The sequence below is a fragment of the Malaclemys terrapin genome, chromosome 13, assembly GCF_027887155.1.
Source record: "Malaclemys terrapin pileata isolate rMalTer1 chromosome 13, rMalTer1.hap1, whole genome shotgun sequence".
Classification (NCBI taxonomy): Eukaryota; Metazoa; Chordata; order Testudines; family Emydidae; genus Malaclemys; species Malaclemys terrapin.
Genome location: NC_071517.1, coordinates 9152115 through 9171175, shown reverse-complemented (window position 1 = coordinate 9171175; position 19061 = coordinate 9152115). Strand labels below are relative to the sequence as shown.

The 19061-nt window shown below is 42.8% G+C and overlaps 1 protein-coding gene across 1 annotated transcript; it reads right to left on the bottom strand.

Annotated features, from left to right (window-relative positions):
• Window positions 1-1255: 1255 nt before the first annotated feature.
• On the bottom strand, window positions 1256-18856 carry UTP6 (UTP6 small subunit processome component). Its single transcript, XM_054047914.1, has 19 exons — window positions 18685-18856; window positions 16650-16734; window positions 16045-16086; window positions 15861-15953; window positions 15143-15190; window positions 14820-14883; window positions 14230-14348; window positions 12645-12722; window positions 11405-11486; window positions 10479-10560; window positions 9663-9844; window positions 7141-7220; window positions 5178-5255; window positions 4823-5002; window positions 3927-4007; window positions 2653-2762; window positions 2499-2565; window positions 2134-2206; window positions 1256-1541 (listed from the first exon to the last, which is right to left on the bottom strand). Exons 1-19 carry the CDS (start codon window positions 18774-18776, stop codon window positions 1384-1386), a joined length of 1794 nt encoding a protein of 597 aa, XP_053903889.1. The 5' UTR covers window positions 18777-18856; the 3' UTR covers window positions 1256-1383.
• Between the last annotated feature and the right edge of the window lie 205 nt (window positions 18857-19061).

The following is a 19061-nucleotide window of genomic DNA, read 5'->3' as shown; positions in this document are numbered from 1 at the left end:
GCGCCATCATTTTCTGTCCGCCTATAGCATGTACCTTCTCTGTCCCGTGTCATACTTCACTTACATTCAATGGGGGGAGGAGGAGGGAAGAGTCTTTGAAGATACTGTGCATCTTCACCAGTTCAAAGAAAGACCTTAGATAATCTCATGCACCCAAAAATGGCATTCTGCATCCACCTTTTTGAATGTACCTGTTTTTCCATGTTGATTCAGTACTGTATCATTCATTACTCAGCTTGACATGGAAATATGGCTTTGTAAGCGAGAGTCACCATTCTCTGCAGAAATTGTGAGATGGGTGTTATTTTAGTTCCGTTTTTGTGCCACATACACAAACCCCAATAAAAAATTAAAAGAAGAAAATGAAGGGGGAATTTTCTGCCAAGAAACTAGAAAAAAAAAAGATAGCCCCCACATTTTGGAGATCCCCATATGTAATATGTAAATTTGCATGTCCAATATTAACAAGCAAATATTACCCCTACAGCTAGAACATTGATGCTGGTTCGGACAAGGAAGTAAACAGACCTTTGTCCTATATTTTATATTACATTTCATCTTCATCAGAAAACACAGGAGTAAGATGTTTTTGTCAGCAGTAAAGAGCAAAATAAGTAGAGCAGAAAAATAGCTTCTAAAAATTTACACAGGACAATGGATTTTTTTCTTTTGTTAAGTTTATGGAAAGAGTTTAAATTGTCCATATTGAGAGAGTTATTTAAATATAAAATCATGAAAAAGTGTATTGCAATAAGTTACAATTTAGTAAATTAAATGACTGCCTGTTATGTTGGAAAGGGGCAAGGTTCACTACATGCAAATACTCAAATTACCTCTATCGCCAAACCTCACTTTGAAAGTTGGTCCCTTTCTTTCAGAATTACTGTCGCTTTATGTTCCATTTTGCATTGCTCTATAGGGGCCTGATACCCAAGCTTCAGTTTCTACTGAAATTAAATTTCTTTGCATCAATTTTAGTTTTAATATAAACTTTTAAATGTGAAATCTGATGTATAATGGCTATTTACTGCACCAGATAGCGTAGACTATTGGAAGCGTTTGCTCTCAGAAGTTCTCAGTTACAAATACATTGATAGATGCCTTCACTTGCTTTGTGACGAGTTTTTCCTCTTCTTCAACTGTGGATTTGTACCCTTTCACAGGGACTCACCACTGAGACATGCAACACTAGTAGCAGCTGTGTGTTAGGACCACAGATGAATTCCAACATACTTGAACCCAGCGTACGTAGTAGGATGGTTCAGGAACGTATTTATTTTCAGAATCTTGTACAAAAATGTGGACAACCAACTAACTCCAGAAATTCTGCGCTTTGATATTGTCTGTCAGAAACGTCTGCAAGTTCAACGTAATCTGCATTTTTCACAAGTGTCCAGTTTGCAGCAAAGTGTATTTGGAAACAAATTTTTCCACTAGCTCTCCCTCTAGCATCTTCATAGCTCTCCAGTGAATGTTCCCGCAGTTTACTGGTTTGCCTTGGGGATGGTTTAGCTCCTCTTTGATGTAATCTAGCCAGAGATCTTTTAAAGAAAAGAAAAGAAAATCTAGTTATGTTCTAGAGGCTCTCCACATTAAAATGTTATATATGTGAATATAGTGAAGTCCAACTGTTTAATTCCTTTTACAGAGGAAGCTTTGCCTAAGAGTTATAGCCCAGACATGGAGTCCAGAGAGCTGGGTTTTCTTCCCAGCTGTGACAGAGACATGCTTAACCTATATGCACACCATCTGTAAAATGGAGATACTATCCTCAAAGGGATGTTGTGTAAAGGAATACGATTACACACGCTTGATTTGTACTTTTTACAAAAACTAGTGAGTTACAGATGGCTGCTTCACCCTAGGCCAGCCAATGTCAACAAACCCCACAAGCCCTGACTCACTCAAGTAATCCCGCTGACTTCAGTGGGACTACCCACGTGAGTATTTGTTGGAATCAGGCCCCTAGATTAAAAGTTCTATGAGACAAGATCACTCTGGAGTGCCATCCCTATTAAAGGCACAGCATCAGCGAGCTGCACTATGCGGTTTAGCAGACATATGGGCAGGAAGATCACCCCACTTTTCTTAGCTTGATGGAAACACAGACACTGAACAAAAAAGCCTCCATACCAGAATCTGTAGAACCAAACTCTCTCAGGGCACGTTCATAGTATTCTCTCAGATTAAGCATCTTGCAGGATTCCTAAGAAAGGAAGAGTTTAAAGATCACTGATTGTATACAGGAACAAACCAAGCTGCTGCATGATTAGATACTTTAATTACACTGTTACACACACAACTCAGAAGTTCGAAGACTAGTTACCGCATGATACTCAGTTTTATATTAAATGGTGTGGATCCACTTTAGAAGACAAATATGGAGATGACTGCAACCTAATTACTTTGTACTCAGCCAACTACCCCTTCCTATTCAACTCCAAAGCTGTAACACATGTCCTACAAAATACAATACTAAGTTGATATGTAACACTTACTTGCTCCTTCTCTATTTCGATCATTTTCCTGAAGAACGCGAGTGAAAATGGGCGACTTTCATGCAGGCTAAAATGAAAGCATTAAGAACTTTAGACTTTAGATCTCCTCCAAACATATGTTAGAAAGACCAGATTTCAGATTTTTATTTTTCACCTGGTAAAGACTCTCTTTGCTTTCTTATAACCGCCATCTCTGTAGGCCCAGTCAAGGTACTTCTCTTTCATGGTTACTGAGTCAGCTGGGGCTATGACAAATAAGGATCTCTGCAAGTTAAACACACAGGATCTTTGCTACAGTTACAAAGTAAATACAAAGAACTATACCAAATAATTCCTTTCAATTCCTTGTCTCCATTTTCAAATACATTGGCGTCAAATAGCTGTCTCCTGAGAAAGAGGCTGAATTTCAAGTATTGGAAAAAGAGTATCCTAAACTGTAGCTGAAAAATGGCAGATGCCGCAAACTCAATATTTTTCAACTACAAACCTCTAAACTTAAATTAGAGCTATAATTTCTTCCTTTCCAATATTCAAGTCAGTTTAAAGAGTTAATGCTTTACATTTCCAGAACACGTCTCATCTGGAAGATCTCAAAATGCTCTACAGAAAAATTAATTCTCAAACGTCCCATAAGAAGCAAGTATTTTACATTACGAGTAGAGACACTGAGGCAGAGAGGTGAAGTATTTTGTCCAAGGCTACTCAGGGGGTCTCTGTTGGGATTAGAACCAAAATGTTTTTCTCTAATTTTCTGGTACAGTATTCATGCTTTCATAAGGCAGGTTAGGTGTGCAAGAGAGTATTTTACAAACCGACAGTTGAAAATAGGACACAAATCGGAAGCCACACAGATATTATCAGGGTAAATTTTTTAAAATGACTTGGGAACCTAAGCCTCCTTTTCAGAAGTGACTTATGCTTCATCGTCTAACTGATTTTCAATGACACTTTAGATTACGTCTACACAGCCTGCGACAGCAAGCCTCCCAGCCCGGGTTGGCAGACTGGCGGGCGTTACTAGGCTAAAAAAAGATGTGTAGATGTTGTGGCTCAGGCTGGAGCTGGGGCTCTGAAGCCCACCCCTCTCCCTAAGCTTCAGAGCCACAACTTCAAAGCGCTTTCTCCACAGCTATTTTTAGAGCACTAGCCCCACTGCCTGAAGCCTGTCAATCCAAGCTGGAAAGCTCACGGTCACGGGCTGCATCACATACCCGTAGAGCCTATGGCGCTTAGTCCTCTTTAAACATTTTCCCCAGATGTTTCACCGGCACGGTATTCAGACTGGTGATCAAAGCCTGAGACAAGGGCTGCCTGTAGAAAACGCTTGTTAAGCATGCCCCACGTACTGTCCCAGTATCTCATGGCCATTATTGACTTTCTAGTCCATTTCACACAGTAAGAGGAATTATATTTCCCTCTGCCAAATACCTGGTAGAGGGCTTGTGTGTCTTCCTTGCTGTTTGCTCCTTCACTCCATTCCACCCATAGAGTCCATAACGGTAAACAGCCCTATAAAAGAAAAGGAAGCAGTGAAAACTCAGGGCCAAGGCTCAGCCTGATTTGCATAAAAATGCAACAGTCACCAAAGAGTTTAAAAACAATTTTATACAAACATTTCCAGCCAACATCCACCATGTCCTAACCTAAATGCTGTACATCTGGATGCAAAATCACCCATCAAAAAGGACTGTCATGAACAAAGGACTAGTCCCCATGCACAAACAGCCGCTACAGATTACATATGCCTCCATAATCTTCCTCCTTTCCAGGTGGAAAATGTTGCCTGGCTTAACAGCTGCTAGACATCGTGCTTGGAGTGGGTCCTTTTGTATCGCCAGACAGAGAAGTCCAAAGGCAGCAGAAGGGGGAAATATATACCCTTCCTGTGTCCTCTACCTCCTGGAGTTCAGGGGAAATGCCCAGCCAGCTGATCAAAGCACTACACTCCATCACCCTCCCACCCCCAGCACTTTGGGGGCAGCTGCCCAGCCATGCAAAGCAGGTATGCTGGGATGCAAGAACACATGGGTGCCTCTTCAAGGCGGACACAGGGAATGCCAGTTGGCCACTAAAAGGACATGGAACCTAGCATCAGGCTTCATTGTTCAAATCCTTGAATTTCAAGTTTAAAATTTTTTAAAAGTCATGATTTTGTTTGCATTTCACTGACAGACCTGAATGTAATGTGTATTTTGAATGGAGAGCCCATATATATTTATTTTAAAGACTGGTTTGGGGCTTTACAATTTTAAGTAAATATAAAGCCACGGGTCAGAGGGTTCTTGTCATAGAGTATTGTGCAACAGATTAAAATAGTCACAGACCTTAGATTTCACCTGTCTCACAGCTTCCTCAAAACACTGGGCCACATCGCTGCTGTTCAGTTTGATTAGCACCTGCAGTCTCGTGTGCCACATTTCCACCGATTGGCTGAACCGTTTGGTTGCAGCTGCAGCTACCTCTGTTGCCTTCTCAGAAAGGCCAACCTCCAGTAACAGCTGAAGCTGAAACAGCAGTTGAAGTTAATCAACAAGGCAGGTCCACATAGTTTATCAAGAAATTAGGCCCTGATCTGGCATTCCTGCACATCCAAAGCTCCTCTTTACTTGAATGGCCATTTTGGGAGTGCAAGCAATTCAGAATCAGGGCCCCAATCTAGTTTCCTAAATATATCCTTACCCACTGTTTGTATAAAGTCTCTGGCAGCAAGGTGGACTCATGGGCTCCGCTGAATACACTCAAAGTCCTTTCTAGCCTCTGAAAGAGAAAGAAAATAAGCTTTGCTGCTGTACATGCCAGAGTTTACCAAAATCCAGCTCACATTTTCAAGGTCGGGGCTTTCTAAGGAGCCCAAATCCCACTGAAATTCAATGGAAGATGGATGCCTAACCCTTTAGTCTCCTTTGTAAATTCCAGCTTACAAGTGACATCAAGTTCCTCAGCCTTAAGGTTCCATCCTTCTTTTAGAGACAGATGCATACAGGTACCTTGCAGACTGATTGTACAAGAAACATAGCAAAGCTCCCTTGCCGTTTTAAGGGCAGGGTCAAACCATAAATAGCTAATTTAAAGAGTCAAATGCAAGGGAAATAGTTAAGGCAACAGCTTTCTTAATTCAGACAGTCCAATTTAAGCACAGAAGAGCTGTGAGGAAGATTCAGCAGTCCAGGCACTAAAATCTGTTCATGCAGATAACGAAAAAACTGTCTATTTACCCATCAAAATAATGCTCACTCTAAGCAAGTATGATTTTGCAGTGTTGGTACAGCATATTAAGAAGTTTGTGCTCCTACAATGCCTTTCATTCAAAGGAGCTCACAGCACTTGACCAACTTTAAGCTTCCTTTGCCCTCTGGGAAGCCAACACGTATTATACACAGCAGAGAAGAGAATGAGGGGGATTTGATAGCTGCTTTCAACTACCTGAAAGGGGGTTCCAAAGAGGATGGATCTAGACTGTTCTCAGCGGTACCAGATGATAGAACAAAGAGTAATGGTCTCAAGTTGCAGTGGGGGAGGTTTAGGTTGGATATTAGGAAAAGCTTTTTCACTGGAAGAGTGGTGAAGCACTGGAATGAGTTACCTAGGGAGGTGGTGGAATCTCCTTCCTTAGAGTTTTTAAGGTCAGGCTTGACAAAGTCCTAGCTGGGATGCTTTAGTTGGGGATTGGTCCTGCTTTGAGCAGGGGGTTGGACTAGATGACCTCCTGAGGTCCCTTCCAACCCTGATATTCTATGATTGGTTAACTGAGCCACAGAAAGATCAAGCCATAGGCCACGGTCACAGAGCAGTCCTGGAAATACAGGAGAGCCAAGGATTCCAGTGCCCAGTTCTGGCCACTACATTTTTCTGAATATTAAAGATCACCATCTCTTTTGAGAATGCTGTAATGAGACTGGACAGGAACCAGATATGGCACCATGGTCCAGAGGCTGAGGCAATGACACCTGGGTTCTATTTCCAGTTCTTCCACTGACCCACTGTGTGATCTAGGGCAAGTCTTTCTCTGCCTCAGTTTCTCCATCTGTAGAATGGGGTGGATACTTAAACCACTTTAGAAGGGAAAGTTAAGATCCCTGGATGAAAACTGTTATAAATATAATGAAATTTAAAAAATTCTTTGCTGTTGGGTTATGTTAGACTCAACATTATTTTTATATAGCTTTTGTTTATAAAAGTATCAGTAAAGAAACTTAAGCAAAAGCTGCTAACTCGCAGTGCATACAAGTTCAGGTTTTATGATTAAGGTTTTTTTCCTCCCCACTTCAGAAGCTCAAAGAAAGCCCCAAACTTCTGGTCATTTACTTGAATGAAAAATGTTTAATCAGTTTCAGGCTTTCCCACCCCATACAGAACAAGACTGATTCACATCTGGGTACATGCATGCCAATTTTCAGCTAGGTGACCAAATGGGAAGACTGATTTATATAGCCCTGAAGGAGGATGCCTAACAGGGAGAATAACTGATCCTTAATGACAGCTATCGGTCCAAATAACTAGCTAATTGTTCTCACATGAGCTGCATTATTTGTTTCAAACTGCTGGAAATCTACCCTAGTTTACAAGGGTATCATGAAGACAGACTATGGAAGTCAGTGACAGCAGGAGCTTTTGGTACTATGAATGTATGATGAACACGTACCTTCCGTCTCAATTCCTCACTATTGGTTTTCCTGTTAAGTCTCTCCAGGCAAAAAGTGACATAGCATTTCCACATGGCCTCTGCAAAGTGAACAAACACTGAACAAACCCATAGCAGAAAGCACAGACACCTGTCTTATGGAGGGGGAAGGTGAGATGTCAAGCACTACTCCAATTATAAATACTATAGATAATGCATCCATAATTATGCCAAATGAATATTTAAAATAACTTGTCTGCAATATGAACTACAGACGTTAATGCTTAGCCAATAGCCTTCAATCCAATTGTAAGTTTACTCTGAAGAGCATTCAGGCCTCAAGTCAGTAAAGCATTTAATCACAGGGTTAAGTCCATCCCCATTCACAACAGCACTTTAGCACATGCTTAACTTTAAGTGCATCCTTCAGTTCTATTGAAATCCATGGAACTGAAGCACGTACTTAAGTGTTTTGCTGAACTGGGGCCAAAATGAGGATGAAACGTGGTTCCTGGCACGAAGGCCAAGTGAGGGACAAATGCACGGGTTGGAGATTATCCTCCAGGACCTAGCGGCACAGTAGCAGTAGGCCAGGCTCCTAGTACCCAGGGAATTATAGACCAGTCAGCCTAAATTCGATATCTGGAAAGACACTAGAACAAATTATTAAACAATCAATTTGTAAGCACCTGCAGGAAAATAAGGTTATAAGTAATAGCCAATGTGTATTTGTCAAGAACAAAAATCATGTCAAACCAACCCAGTTTCCTTCTTTGACAGAGTCACTGACCTAGTGAATGGAGGGGGAAGCAGCAGACATAATATATCTTGATTTTAGTAAGGTTTTTGACAATCCCACGTGACATTCTCATAAGCAAACTATGGAAATGTGGTCTAGATGAAATTACTAGAAGGTGGGTGCACAATTGATTGAAAGACTGTACTCAAAGAGTAGTTATCAATGGTTCGCTGTCAAACTGGGAGGGCATATCTACTGGGGTCAGTCCTGGCTCGGACACTAGTCAACATTTTCATTAATGACTTGGATAATGGAAAGAAGAGTATGCTTATAAAATCTGTGGATGACACCAAACCGGGATGGGTTGCTAGCACTTTGGAGGATGGGATTAGAATTCAAAATGACCTTGAGAAATTGGAGAATTGGTCTGAAATCAACAAGATGAAATTCAATAAAGACAAGTGCATGTACTACACTTAGGAAGTAAAAATCAAATACACAGCTACAAAGTGGGGAATAACTGGCTAGGTGGTAGTAATGCTGAAAAGGATCTGAGAATTACAGTGGATCACAAATTAAAGGAGCCAACAACATGATGTAATTCTGCAGTATATTAACATGAGTGCATATGTAAGACATGGGAGGTGATTGTCCCAATCTCTTCAACACTGGTGAGGCCTCAGCTGGAGTACTGTGTCCAGTTCTGGGCATCACACTTCAGGAAAGATGTGGACAGACAGAGTCCAGAGGAGAACTACAAAAATGATAAAAAGGTTTAGAAACCTGACCTATGAGGAACAGTTAAAAAAACTAGGCACATTTAGTCTTGAGAAAAGATGACGGAGGAGGGATTTATAAGTCTTCAAATATGTGAAGGGCTGTTATAAAGAGGACTGTGATCAATTGTTCTCCATGTCCACTGAAGGTAGGACAAGAAGTAATGGGCTTAATCTGCAGCAAAGAAGATTTAGGTTAGATATTAGGAAAACCTTTCTAACTCTAAGGGTAGTTAAGATCTGGAACAGGCTTCCAAGGGAGGTTGTGGAATCCCCATCATTGGAGGATTTTAAGAACAGATTAGACACGCTTGTCAAGGATGGTCTAGGTAGACTTGGTCCTGCCTCAGCGCAGTGGGCTGAACTAGAGGACCTCTGGAGGTCCCTTCCATTCGTACATTTCTATGATTCTACTACAGCCCATGTCTTCCCACAGGTCGCCACCCAGAGATACCACTAACTAGAGATAGTGGCTGGTAAATCTATAGTCATTCCCTAAATAAGCTATATAAAAAGAAACCGTTGAAACATGTCTGGGCCACAATTGCATTTAGAAATGCAATGTTTAGTGTAGGTGGGAGCCACGTACAAAGATCCATTCCATTGACATTCTATGTATGCTGCTTAGTTACAATATATTTGAATTTATGGGTTTCCATCAGACAGATGCTTCAAACTGATTATTCTCTATCAGTGGTTTCCAAACAGTGGTCTGCAGAGATTGGGCTGGTTGCAAGCTTCAGACTCTCCCCATTCACTAAGTCACATTCCAAAAAAAGCTAAAAATAAATGCTTTTCCAGTATGCTATTCCATGTAAGCAATTGCTGCCTTTGCTACAAGAATGTTGCAGGTTTGTGAGTGTGCCGGGCCATGGCCCGTAGAACTGGATATGGAGGAGGTGGTTTCCCCAAGATATGAGGCCCTGCTGTAAGATCGCTTAGGAAGCCTTGTTGAACATTTCTCACAAAGCGCTAGTATACAAAAATATTGAGAAAACCAATTTTAAAATCAAAGCAGAATTTCTCACCTGTGGGGAGCGCTGTCACTGCTTCCTCAAAGACTGCACAGCACCGCTCCTCTTTCTGGGCCACCTCGGATGCTTTCATCTGTTTAGATGAACATTCTGGGGATGGCAAGGACCCCATCTCCAGCTCCCGACGGGCCATGTAGTCCCATGTAAGAGGATCATCAGCATGCTCAACCTGCAAGCTAACGCACACAGTCCATGATGTCATCATGTGCAAACTGCCATCTAGCTTTAAGCTCATTCTAGGAGTGCAATTATGAAGTTGCCAACTGCCATTTACTGCAAGGGGACAATTCTAAGGAATTAAATTTCATTGATAAAATGTTTCACCCTTTCATAAAGAGGCAGCTAACCAAAATTTTGGCCTATTTCTTTGCAACAGTGCTTGAACTTGACTGTCAGCTTTAGAAGCAGCTCTTTTGGAAAAAGAAATGCATTGGAAAACTTAAGATACACAATTACGAACAACTAAGTGAACTAGGAAGTTATACATTTCCTGAAAATTGTTATCCTGAGTATAAAAAGTCATTCTCCGAGGACAAGCGCTTTTTATCCACATTTTATCAGCATGATCTCAAGTGAAGCTAATTTTGCATCTCACACACACACACACAATCCTCCTCCAGAAAGTTGGCTTGCCTGGGGCACCAAAGTTCATTTGTTTGACACTAAAATTGGTCTTTTTCTTAAAAAGGAAGTTTTGTTAGATCTTGACATCCAACTTCCCCAGTAAAGCGTCTCTGACACCAAACTGTCAACTGGCCAGAAATTAGGACCTTGCTGGTGATGTATTTATTTATTTTTAAATCAACTTACTTTTCAAGAATTTCTTTTTGCAAGTCTTGTGTAAAATCAAATAGCTTTGCAATTGAAAGCAAGGACAGGCAGAACTCAGCACCTAAGATCAAGAGAGCAAAAAAACTCAATGACAAGTAAGATACTACATTCGTCTGGTACACTGCATTTCTGTCATCTTTGCTGGTTTTCAAAGGTTTTACATGTTTCCAAGAAAGTAGATACGATATTGTAAAATCTATCCAGCTACTAAAAAGTAATCATTCTAATGCATATATTAGGGCAGACCAGATGTTATTTATCTGTTTATTTTTCACTGTCTGTTTCACATTAGTCATTTGGACAAGCAAGGCCACGACCCTGCAACCCATACTGTCACCAGGAGTCTTTTGGAGGGGAACGGCACTTCTTGCTTGAGTGAGGACTGCAGATTGAGTCACATCCTTTTTGATCCTGAAAATATTTCTATGCTTGGTTTTAATCGAGGTCATAGTGGAAAAAGCAGATTTACAACAGAGCATGCGGGGAAGAGAGAAGGGGTTAATGAGACGTGCTTTATAATTTGTATTAATATCACTATTGTATCCAGAAGAGATTTTTTGATTTTTACAAATGACTATGGGCCCGATCTTGTGTTTATGCAGATCTAGGGATTGTGAACTCAAACATAAGGGGTGTGGAAGGGCAACGGCTGCTATTTCAGGCAAAAGGCAGGTGAGCCAGAGAAGGTGCCAGCCTGAAAAATGGCTATGAATTACCATTTAGTGCTACCCACTTAGTACCTCCATACTGCTCAGGTTTTGTGCAGGAAAGGGTGAATTTTACCAATTGAGGACACATCTCCGTGCATACAATGAAGCCAGGACTAGCCACAATAGATACCAGAGACTCACTCCAACGTGGTCGTTTTTCCATTAAACAAGAGGGGAGGGGAAGCATTCAATTACCTTTGATTTTCTGAACAGCATTTCTGTAGATTATTCGAGCCATTTCCCCATTAAGAACCTCTTCAGAATAATTGAACTCGCCCTAAAATGTGAGATAACTAACTTTAGAGAAAAGCAATCAGATGAAGTGGGCATTCACCCACGAAAGCTTATGCTCCAATACTTCTGTTAGTCTTAAAGGTGCCACAGGACCCTCTGTTGCTTTTTACAGATTCAGACTAACACGGCTACCCCTCTGATACTTAACTTTAGAGAATTTTGTTTCTTTTTGAACTTCCATTCTCTGCAAAAAAGATTTAGAACTAGTGATGGAAATTTTTCTCCACCACAACACATCCCTGTCTAGTTTAGAGAGACAGATTAGAATTAAATCAATCCCTACTACAAGAGAGGAAACCAGTTTAACTAGTCTTCATCAGAAACCGGTAGTTACTTTTAAACAGGTGGGTACAGAAAGCAAACAAAAATAAAAGGCCTTTACCAACAACTGTTGTGTTCCCTTAAGGAAAGTCAAATAAAGGTATAAACCATGTGATCTGACCACAAACCTGTAGCCAAAGGTCTGATATCCACAGGAACATAAGTTATAATTGAACAAACTGACTGGTTCCTCCAAATGGCTATAGATCTCAAACTGTACACTTAAAAGGTGCACTTCTAGCAGTTCAGGCAATTACAGCAGAACCTCTTTTATCCAATCTAATTGGGACTTGGGGGTTCAGTTGATTGCCATATTTGGGGTCGGGAAGGAATTTTCCTCCAGGGTAGATTGACAGAGGCCCTGGAGGTTTTTCGCCTTCCTCCGCAGCATGGGGCAGGGGTCGCTTGCTGAAGGATTCTCAGCGATTTGAAGTCTTTAAATCATGATTTGGGGACTTCAACAGCTGAGTCAAGGGAGAGAATTCTTCCAGGAGTGGGTGGGTCAGCTTTTGTGGCCCGCATCATGCGGGAGGTCAGACTAGATGATCATAATGGTCCCTTCAGACCTTAGAGTCTAGGAGTCTATGAGATCAGATCATCAAAAATTGAGATAACCTGGAGAACGGGAAAGTGCAAGGCTGCAGCGCCATCTAGCGGAAACAGGAGTGATCACCCGCTTCTGGATCTGTGTGTGCTGGTTGGAGGGTCAGAGAAACGGGGTTCTACTGTACTACATACTTCTAAAACCATCTATCTTAAAGAGCATTTGCCTGTCTACAAAACAATCCATTTTAAATAACAGAAATTGCAAGTGTCCTACCAAGTCCATCTTGGCTTGTTCAAACTCTTTCTTTTCTTTTCTCTGCTTTTCAGCATGCATCAGTTCCATTCTGAAATACTGCAGGCAATAGGGGGGATAAAATGGGAAGGGAGGAGGGGGGGTAAATATTTATGGCGCATGTAACAAACACGTGGACATTTACTAAAGCAAGCCTTGTGAAGATTTGCAAGTAAGAACTTCCCACCAATGTGTGGGAGTCCCATTGTGAATGACTACGTTTTGAGAAACAGCAATGAAACAGCTATTTTAAAAATATAGGATTAATGCATCACAATATGTAGTTTGCTGACTTATTTTAAGCAACTGTAATATAGCTTTATTTGTGATAACACTGGATTAGCAAGTGGACAGTAAAACATTTTCCAAAAACAATTACATCTTAGTAATACTTCAGTTCACTGCACCATTTGCTAGTCCATCTTTGCTGAGATGTGAGGGGGACACCGCCCATTATATATACAGATTATGACGTGTGCACTTTAGCAAGGGATCACTGTATAGCCCTAGGACCAATTAACAAGCGTACGTACATTGAAATCAGATGACAGACCACCAGCCTTTTTCCATTTTAGAAACAGCATCTCCTATAATAGGAATCTCATGACCCACAATCAGCATTGACTTTCGTAGGAGTTAATCTTTGCCAAAGGCTCCAGGAACACACCCCTTAAGCCCCTCTTTGGGATTTGTTTTGTACTCAGTGTTTATGGTTGCTCCTGCCAGGGAAAGCTCACTTACTACATAAATAACAAAAGTGCTAGATACAATGCAATGCCAGCTATTATGATACTAACGAAGAGGAAGTTGACATACTCCGCACTCAGGCAAGACTCCCATTGACTTGAATGGGAGTTTCGCCAGAGGAGGGAATGCAGGCCTCCTGTGATTAAGCAACCTTGCAGTAATGTAATTACAAAGCTGCTCTTACTCTCTCTCTTCTCTGGAATTCACATTTACCCAGTAGGAAACTTCATTGACTTCTAAACTGGCTCCCTACAGAAGTCATTCCTCAAGTCTCATTTTCTCAACCAGTAAGCTTCGCCCGTAGCTAATGGTGTGAAAACCAGAACTAAGGGCCTGATTCAGTTCTCGTTTAGACTGTTGTAAGTTAGAGGCAACTCAACGGAAGACAATGGAGTTACAGAAGTGTAAAACTCCTGGAGAACTAGGCTTTAAGTGAGTGCATGTGAGGGGACAGGGCAAAATAGGCTAAAGCAAATCTGATCGCAATGTAGGCTATTTATACTAAATTGGTTAAGATAAAACAACTCCCCCAGCACATAGTTTGGATGCCAAGCTCTAACCCAGAGCAATTTTTTCCTGTAGAACTCCCAATGCCTAGAAACAGGCGTTTAAGTGTAACTCAGAATTTCTCCTAACCGTAGGTGTGAGGATTTTACTCTGATTTGTTTAAAGCCAATCTTGCAAAACTGTCATGAAATATTACCCATTTAAGTCCAAAACCAACCATCTACCCACGCTTCCCAGGACAAGGGGAAACTAATCTTTGCAAGACGGATCCAAGCAAACATAACCATACACAGAAGCAGAACCATAAACTCACTTCTTGATACAGTTTTGGAGACTCTGGATGGAAGCGCAATGCACGAAGGAACAAGTGCCTGGCACTTTCGGATGAGAGGCGTTCCTCCATTTCCCACTTGGCAGCCATAATCCACAATGCTACAATGGAACACACAAATGGATCTGTTTCAGTCTCTGCTACCAGACTAATGGGAGAAGAGAGGCAATTCTGGAAGGTACCACCAAGGAAATACAATACATGACTTTAAACCCAAGGGGGGGGGGGAACGGGGGAAGGGGGAGCTTAGTCCGTTCAAAGTGTTCTACTTCAGGGATCCTTGTGTAGTTCCCTGCTCTCCTTAGGGGAAGGGCCTTTGAGGCCTGAGGACCCCTACAGACACCATTTTTCCTTATCTGCTAGCATGAGCCTTCCTTGAGAGCCCTCTCATTGCAGTGACATTCCCTTTAGAGGACAGCAAGGTGCAAAATGCAAGAGAGGGATTGTTAAGGAGTTGAACTGGGATCTCAAAGAGCAGTAGGTTGGATTGACACTAGCATATTATATTGTTCTTCTAAATGAACCAAATTGGCTGATTTGAACACAAGACACTAAAAAGCATTTTACTGTACCTGGCTTGTTCGGATGAATGGCTAGCATGGCAGAAAACACCTTGCTAAGCTGAATTTTTTTATTCTGTAAAGACAAGAGAACTCCTTGAGTTTTACCTGTTGTGAACATTTTAGCAGTGAACTGAACCGTCTGCAACAAAGATGCATTAGGGAGCACTGACAGCCACACTACATTGTGATGAAAAAGGCATTTCCATTCCAACCCCACTATTTTTAGTAACTTCCCTGCCCAGAAAAAGATTGCCTTTTGGGAATGGTATTTGTTCAGCATTAAAGACATTACTTCTATAAAATTACAGAAAAGTAACATTTTGAATACTCACCCATTTCTTGCAAAAAGCCACATGTGACAACCACAGCTGCACGTCATCCTATTGGAAAGGCAAGGAGATAGGATTAACTAGGAAGAAACAACACTGCAATAATACATCTTTAGAACTGCTTGTGCGTTTTGAAAAGTACAGAGCGTACATTTGTTATGACTGAAGTAGAGCAGTCACTGCAGCTTGTGGTTCTCCCTTCCTTCACACCTTCCACCCATGCATGCAAATCCCCGCATCCCTGCAAGGATGCCATCCCGCAATCCCAAAATACAGTCTCATCTTTCCCCCATCAACTGCCTGCACCATACAGAACTCATCAGCACAGTTCCTTCATCACCCTGAAGAGGTATTACTGCCGGATGACTCAAGGAAACACCCTTCACCTGAAACTACTCCAAGTTTCCAGCCCCTGCCAGACAAATTCACATGGCAATATAAAGAACTACAGCAGCTAGAGACGAGAAAGACCTAGTAGATCATAGAGTCTACCTGTTCACAGGGCAGAATATTGTCCCTCCAAGAGTCTGGGTATCAGATACTGGAGGATTACCCCTCAACTATCACCATCTGAACAAACATCCATTTAACTTTTCTTTTATATTCTCCTGCATTATCACAGTTACTTGTTAGCAGTTATGCTTGTATTTATTCTCTTACATCACATTGCATCAAGAGGTTGTTTAATACTGCCAGGACCTACAGAAGGAAATGTGCTTACTTTCCATTTTTCTGTGGCACGCCTGAAGAGGCCATGTATTCTCTGCACAATAGAATACTCAATCTCATCTTTCTTAAATGAATATCCAATGCGCTGAGGGGTGGGAAAAAATAATAGTTAATTTTCCAGCCCTGTCAAGATTTGATTTATGCTACTTTGCATTGTAAGGAATTCATCAACTTACCGATCTTCTTTTCTTGATCAGTTCCAACAGATTAATTTCATACTAGGGGAAGTGGAGAAAATAATTACAAAGTAATTGCAAGAAAAAACTTAATCTCCAAGTCAAACCCTTTATAGCTGTTAAACAGCTAATCAGGTGGACAATAAGAATTATATCCATGAGAGTAGCTATCAAGTTCGAGCCAAACATTTGTCAGTTATGCAGCTAGAGAAGTTGCCAGCATTCCAGTTGGATTATTTATTTCAGATGTGACATTTCAAATACTCTCAAGCACCTTAAAGTAGTTCAAAAGTTCAATTAATTAAGTTAAATGCTACTACAAAATAAGTCACACTTTATTATTAATAATAAATTCCATTTCTCTAGCACCTTTAGGAGAGCGTCTTAGCTAAGCCTTAACATTTCTGAATGGAGAAGGAAGCTGACGCACAGCAAAATTAGGTGCCTTGTCCAGGGTCACATAGCAAGTCTGTGCCAGAGTCAGGAACAGAAACCAGAACACCTGATTCCTAGTCCTGTGCTTTAACCACTAGCACATGCTTCCTCATGTAATGTTAGTGTTATTAAACGACCTGACTAAGCCAATAACCCTTAATAAAACATACCTGAATGTAATTGATAAAGTCTTCCTTATGGAGAGCTCTCCTCTGTATTTTGTATTCTAGAGCTGAGGCTTTCTTAATGACTGCCCTGGAGAAATATAAAAATTCCATTTTTAGACATTCTTTCATTATTCTTAATCCCCGAAAAACGGACATTGCTGTAGTGTACAGCAGCACAGGCATTTTCTACAGGGCAGGTTTTAAGTTCAGTTTTGTTCTGGTCATTCCTTTTCCATGTGGCAAGAGTCAAATGATGACCAAACAATGAAGTGTCAAATGGTTACACATGTGTGTGATGCAGGCACAGTCTCCATTCTTTTCATTCTTGAATTCTATCTCCGCCCATTGTGACATCCTACAGCTACAGGGACTGAGCCTCTGTGGACCTTGGGTTCTTGGACGGTCTCCCATACTACTCCAGCCAAGCACATTTCTACTAAGTTGTTACAACAGCCTCAAAAAAACACAAGGCAGATTTCCAGTCCGCACCCAGCTTCTTCTGACCCAGAGAAAATTAAAATTAAGCCAAAAATCTCCCTTTTCAAACTTTAATCACCATTGTGGCAAATGACTGCCTACATCCCTTGGATTTTTTTAGTTTAGTTGCTAAACTGGTATTTACTACTCCTGCCTGACAAAAACCTGCGCTCCGCTCACCACCTCCAACAAGATGCGCATGGAGCTCTATTTCAGCCTCCGTTTGCCTCTCCCATAACCGGACCCAGGTGGGTCCTCTCCCACCCTCCAATAACCTGAACTGAATTCTACCCAAGCCTCTGCCTGCTCCTCCTCATAGACCCTGACAATACTGGCTTAGGCTCAGCCCCTTCCCCAACAACACGAGCTGCAGTCCAGCTTCTGCCTCCCCCAACCCGTGTCCTACACTCCTGTCTCCCTAATAAACTGGCTCTGAGCTCCAATGCAGCCCCAGTCCCTCTCGCCTCACAACGTGGGTCCTGATTCTGGTTCAGCTCTTCATCCCAATAATCTCCATTCTTCCCCTAATAACCTGGTCTCTGACCCCAATAACCTTGGTTCAGGCTCAGTCTTTGCATCCCCCCAACAATATGGCTGTTGTCTCAGACCCCACCAATAGCCTCAGCTCCCACCCCATAACTCAGCTTCAAGCTCAACCTTCCCTCCCCCGCAATACCTGGGCTCTATCCCTCTAAAACTAATCCCTTGGGCTCCAGCCCAGTCTCTACCCTGACCCCCAAAGGCCCCATCCACTGGGCTCTAGTCCAGCCTGGGAGAAGTTCTATAGGGTGTGTGCGCAGGGGCTCAACTTGCCGATGGAGATAATCTCTTTGGGCCTTGGATTCTTATTAATCTCCCTGTTCATCCCTTGCCTTCATGGGACATGGAGAAAATAGGATTGCTTGTTATTTCTCTCAGCATACTCAGAGCACTTGCAGGTCCACATTCAGACAATGACTGTAATCAAATCTCATGCTTCTAGTCTTCAGACCATGCCTGGAGGAGTCAGGAAGGATTTTTGTTTTCCCCAATGCACAATTGGTCATATGTGATTGGGAGTGGGGGTGGAGAACAGTCAACCTTCCTCTGAAGCTTCAGAGATGGGACAATGGATCAATGTGGTGAGGTGCTACAGAGAAACCTCTATCTTAGCTGCCCGGCTGCTGTGTCTTGCTCACATGCTCAGGGTCCAACTGATGTCCAGGTTTGAGGCTAGGAAGGAATCGCTCCCCAGGTCAGATTGGCAGGGACCCTGCGGGGAGAGGGGACTTCCTCTGCAGCATGGGGCCGGCTGGGAACCTGGGCATCCCTTACCTAATCAATTCCCCTTTCCCTGCCATTGCAGGGGGCCTTGACCAGTTTTGTATCCCGGGGACTAGCCCAACTGGACTGACTGGGTTCAATACCGGGATCCTGCAGGATAGTTCATGGCCTGCGATACACACGCTACTCACGGCTCTTTCTCTCTCTCTCTCGGCCTTACACTCTATGAAACCAACCTCTGCCCACCCCCGCTCCGGCTCTCCCCGGCCCCGACCCCCCACAGCCCAGCCCCTCTCACTTGATCTCTTTGCGCGTGAAGAGCCCGACCCGCTCCAGCTGCTCTAGCTCCGGGAGCCGGCCCTCGATGCGCTGCTCGATCCTCTCCGCCATGGCGGGCGCTGCAGCGCGGGGCGAGCGGCTCTGCCGGGAGAGGGGCCGGAGCAACCAGGGCCCATGTGCGACTCGGCAGCCCCCGCCCGGCTTCCGGCCTGGGCCCCGGGAGCCGCCCCCTTCCCCTTCCCCCTGCGCCGGCCACGTGGCTCTACCACCCCCCTGCGGCTCCCGCAGCCACTGCGGCCAGCGCCGGCTCCCGAGGCCTCAGCCGCTGCGGCAGCCCCCAGGCGCCGGGCTCCCTCCCAGCCCCTGCACAGGTGCCGCCGAGCAAGGAGGGTTTGG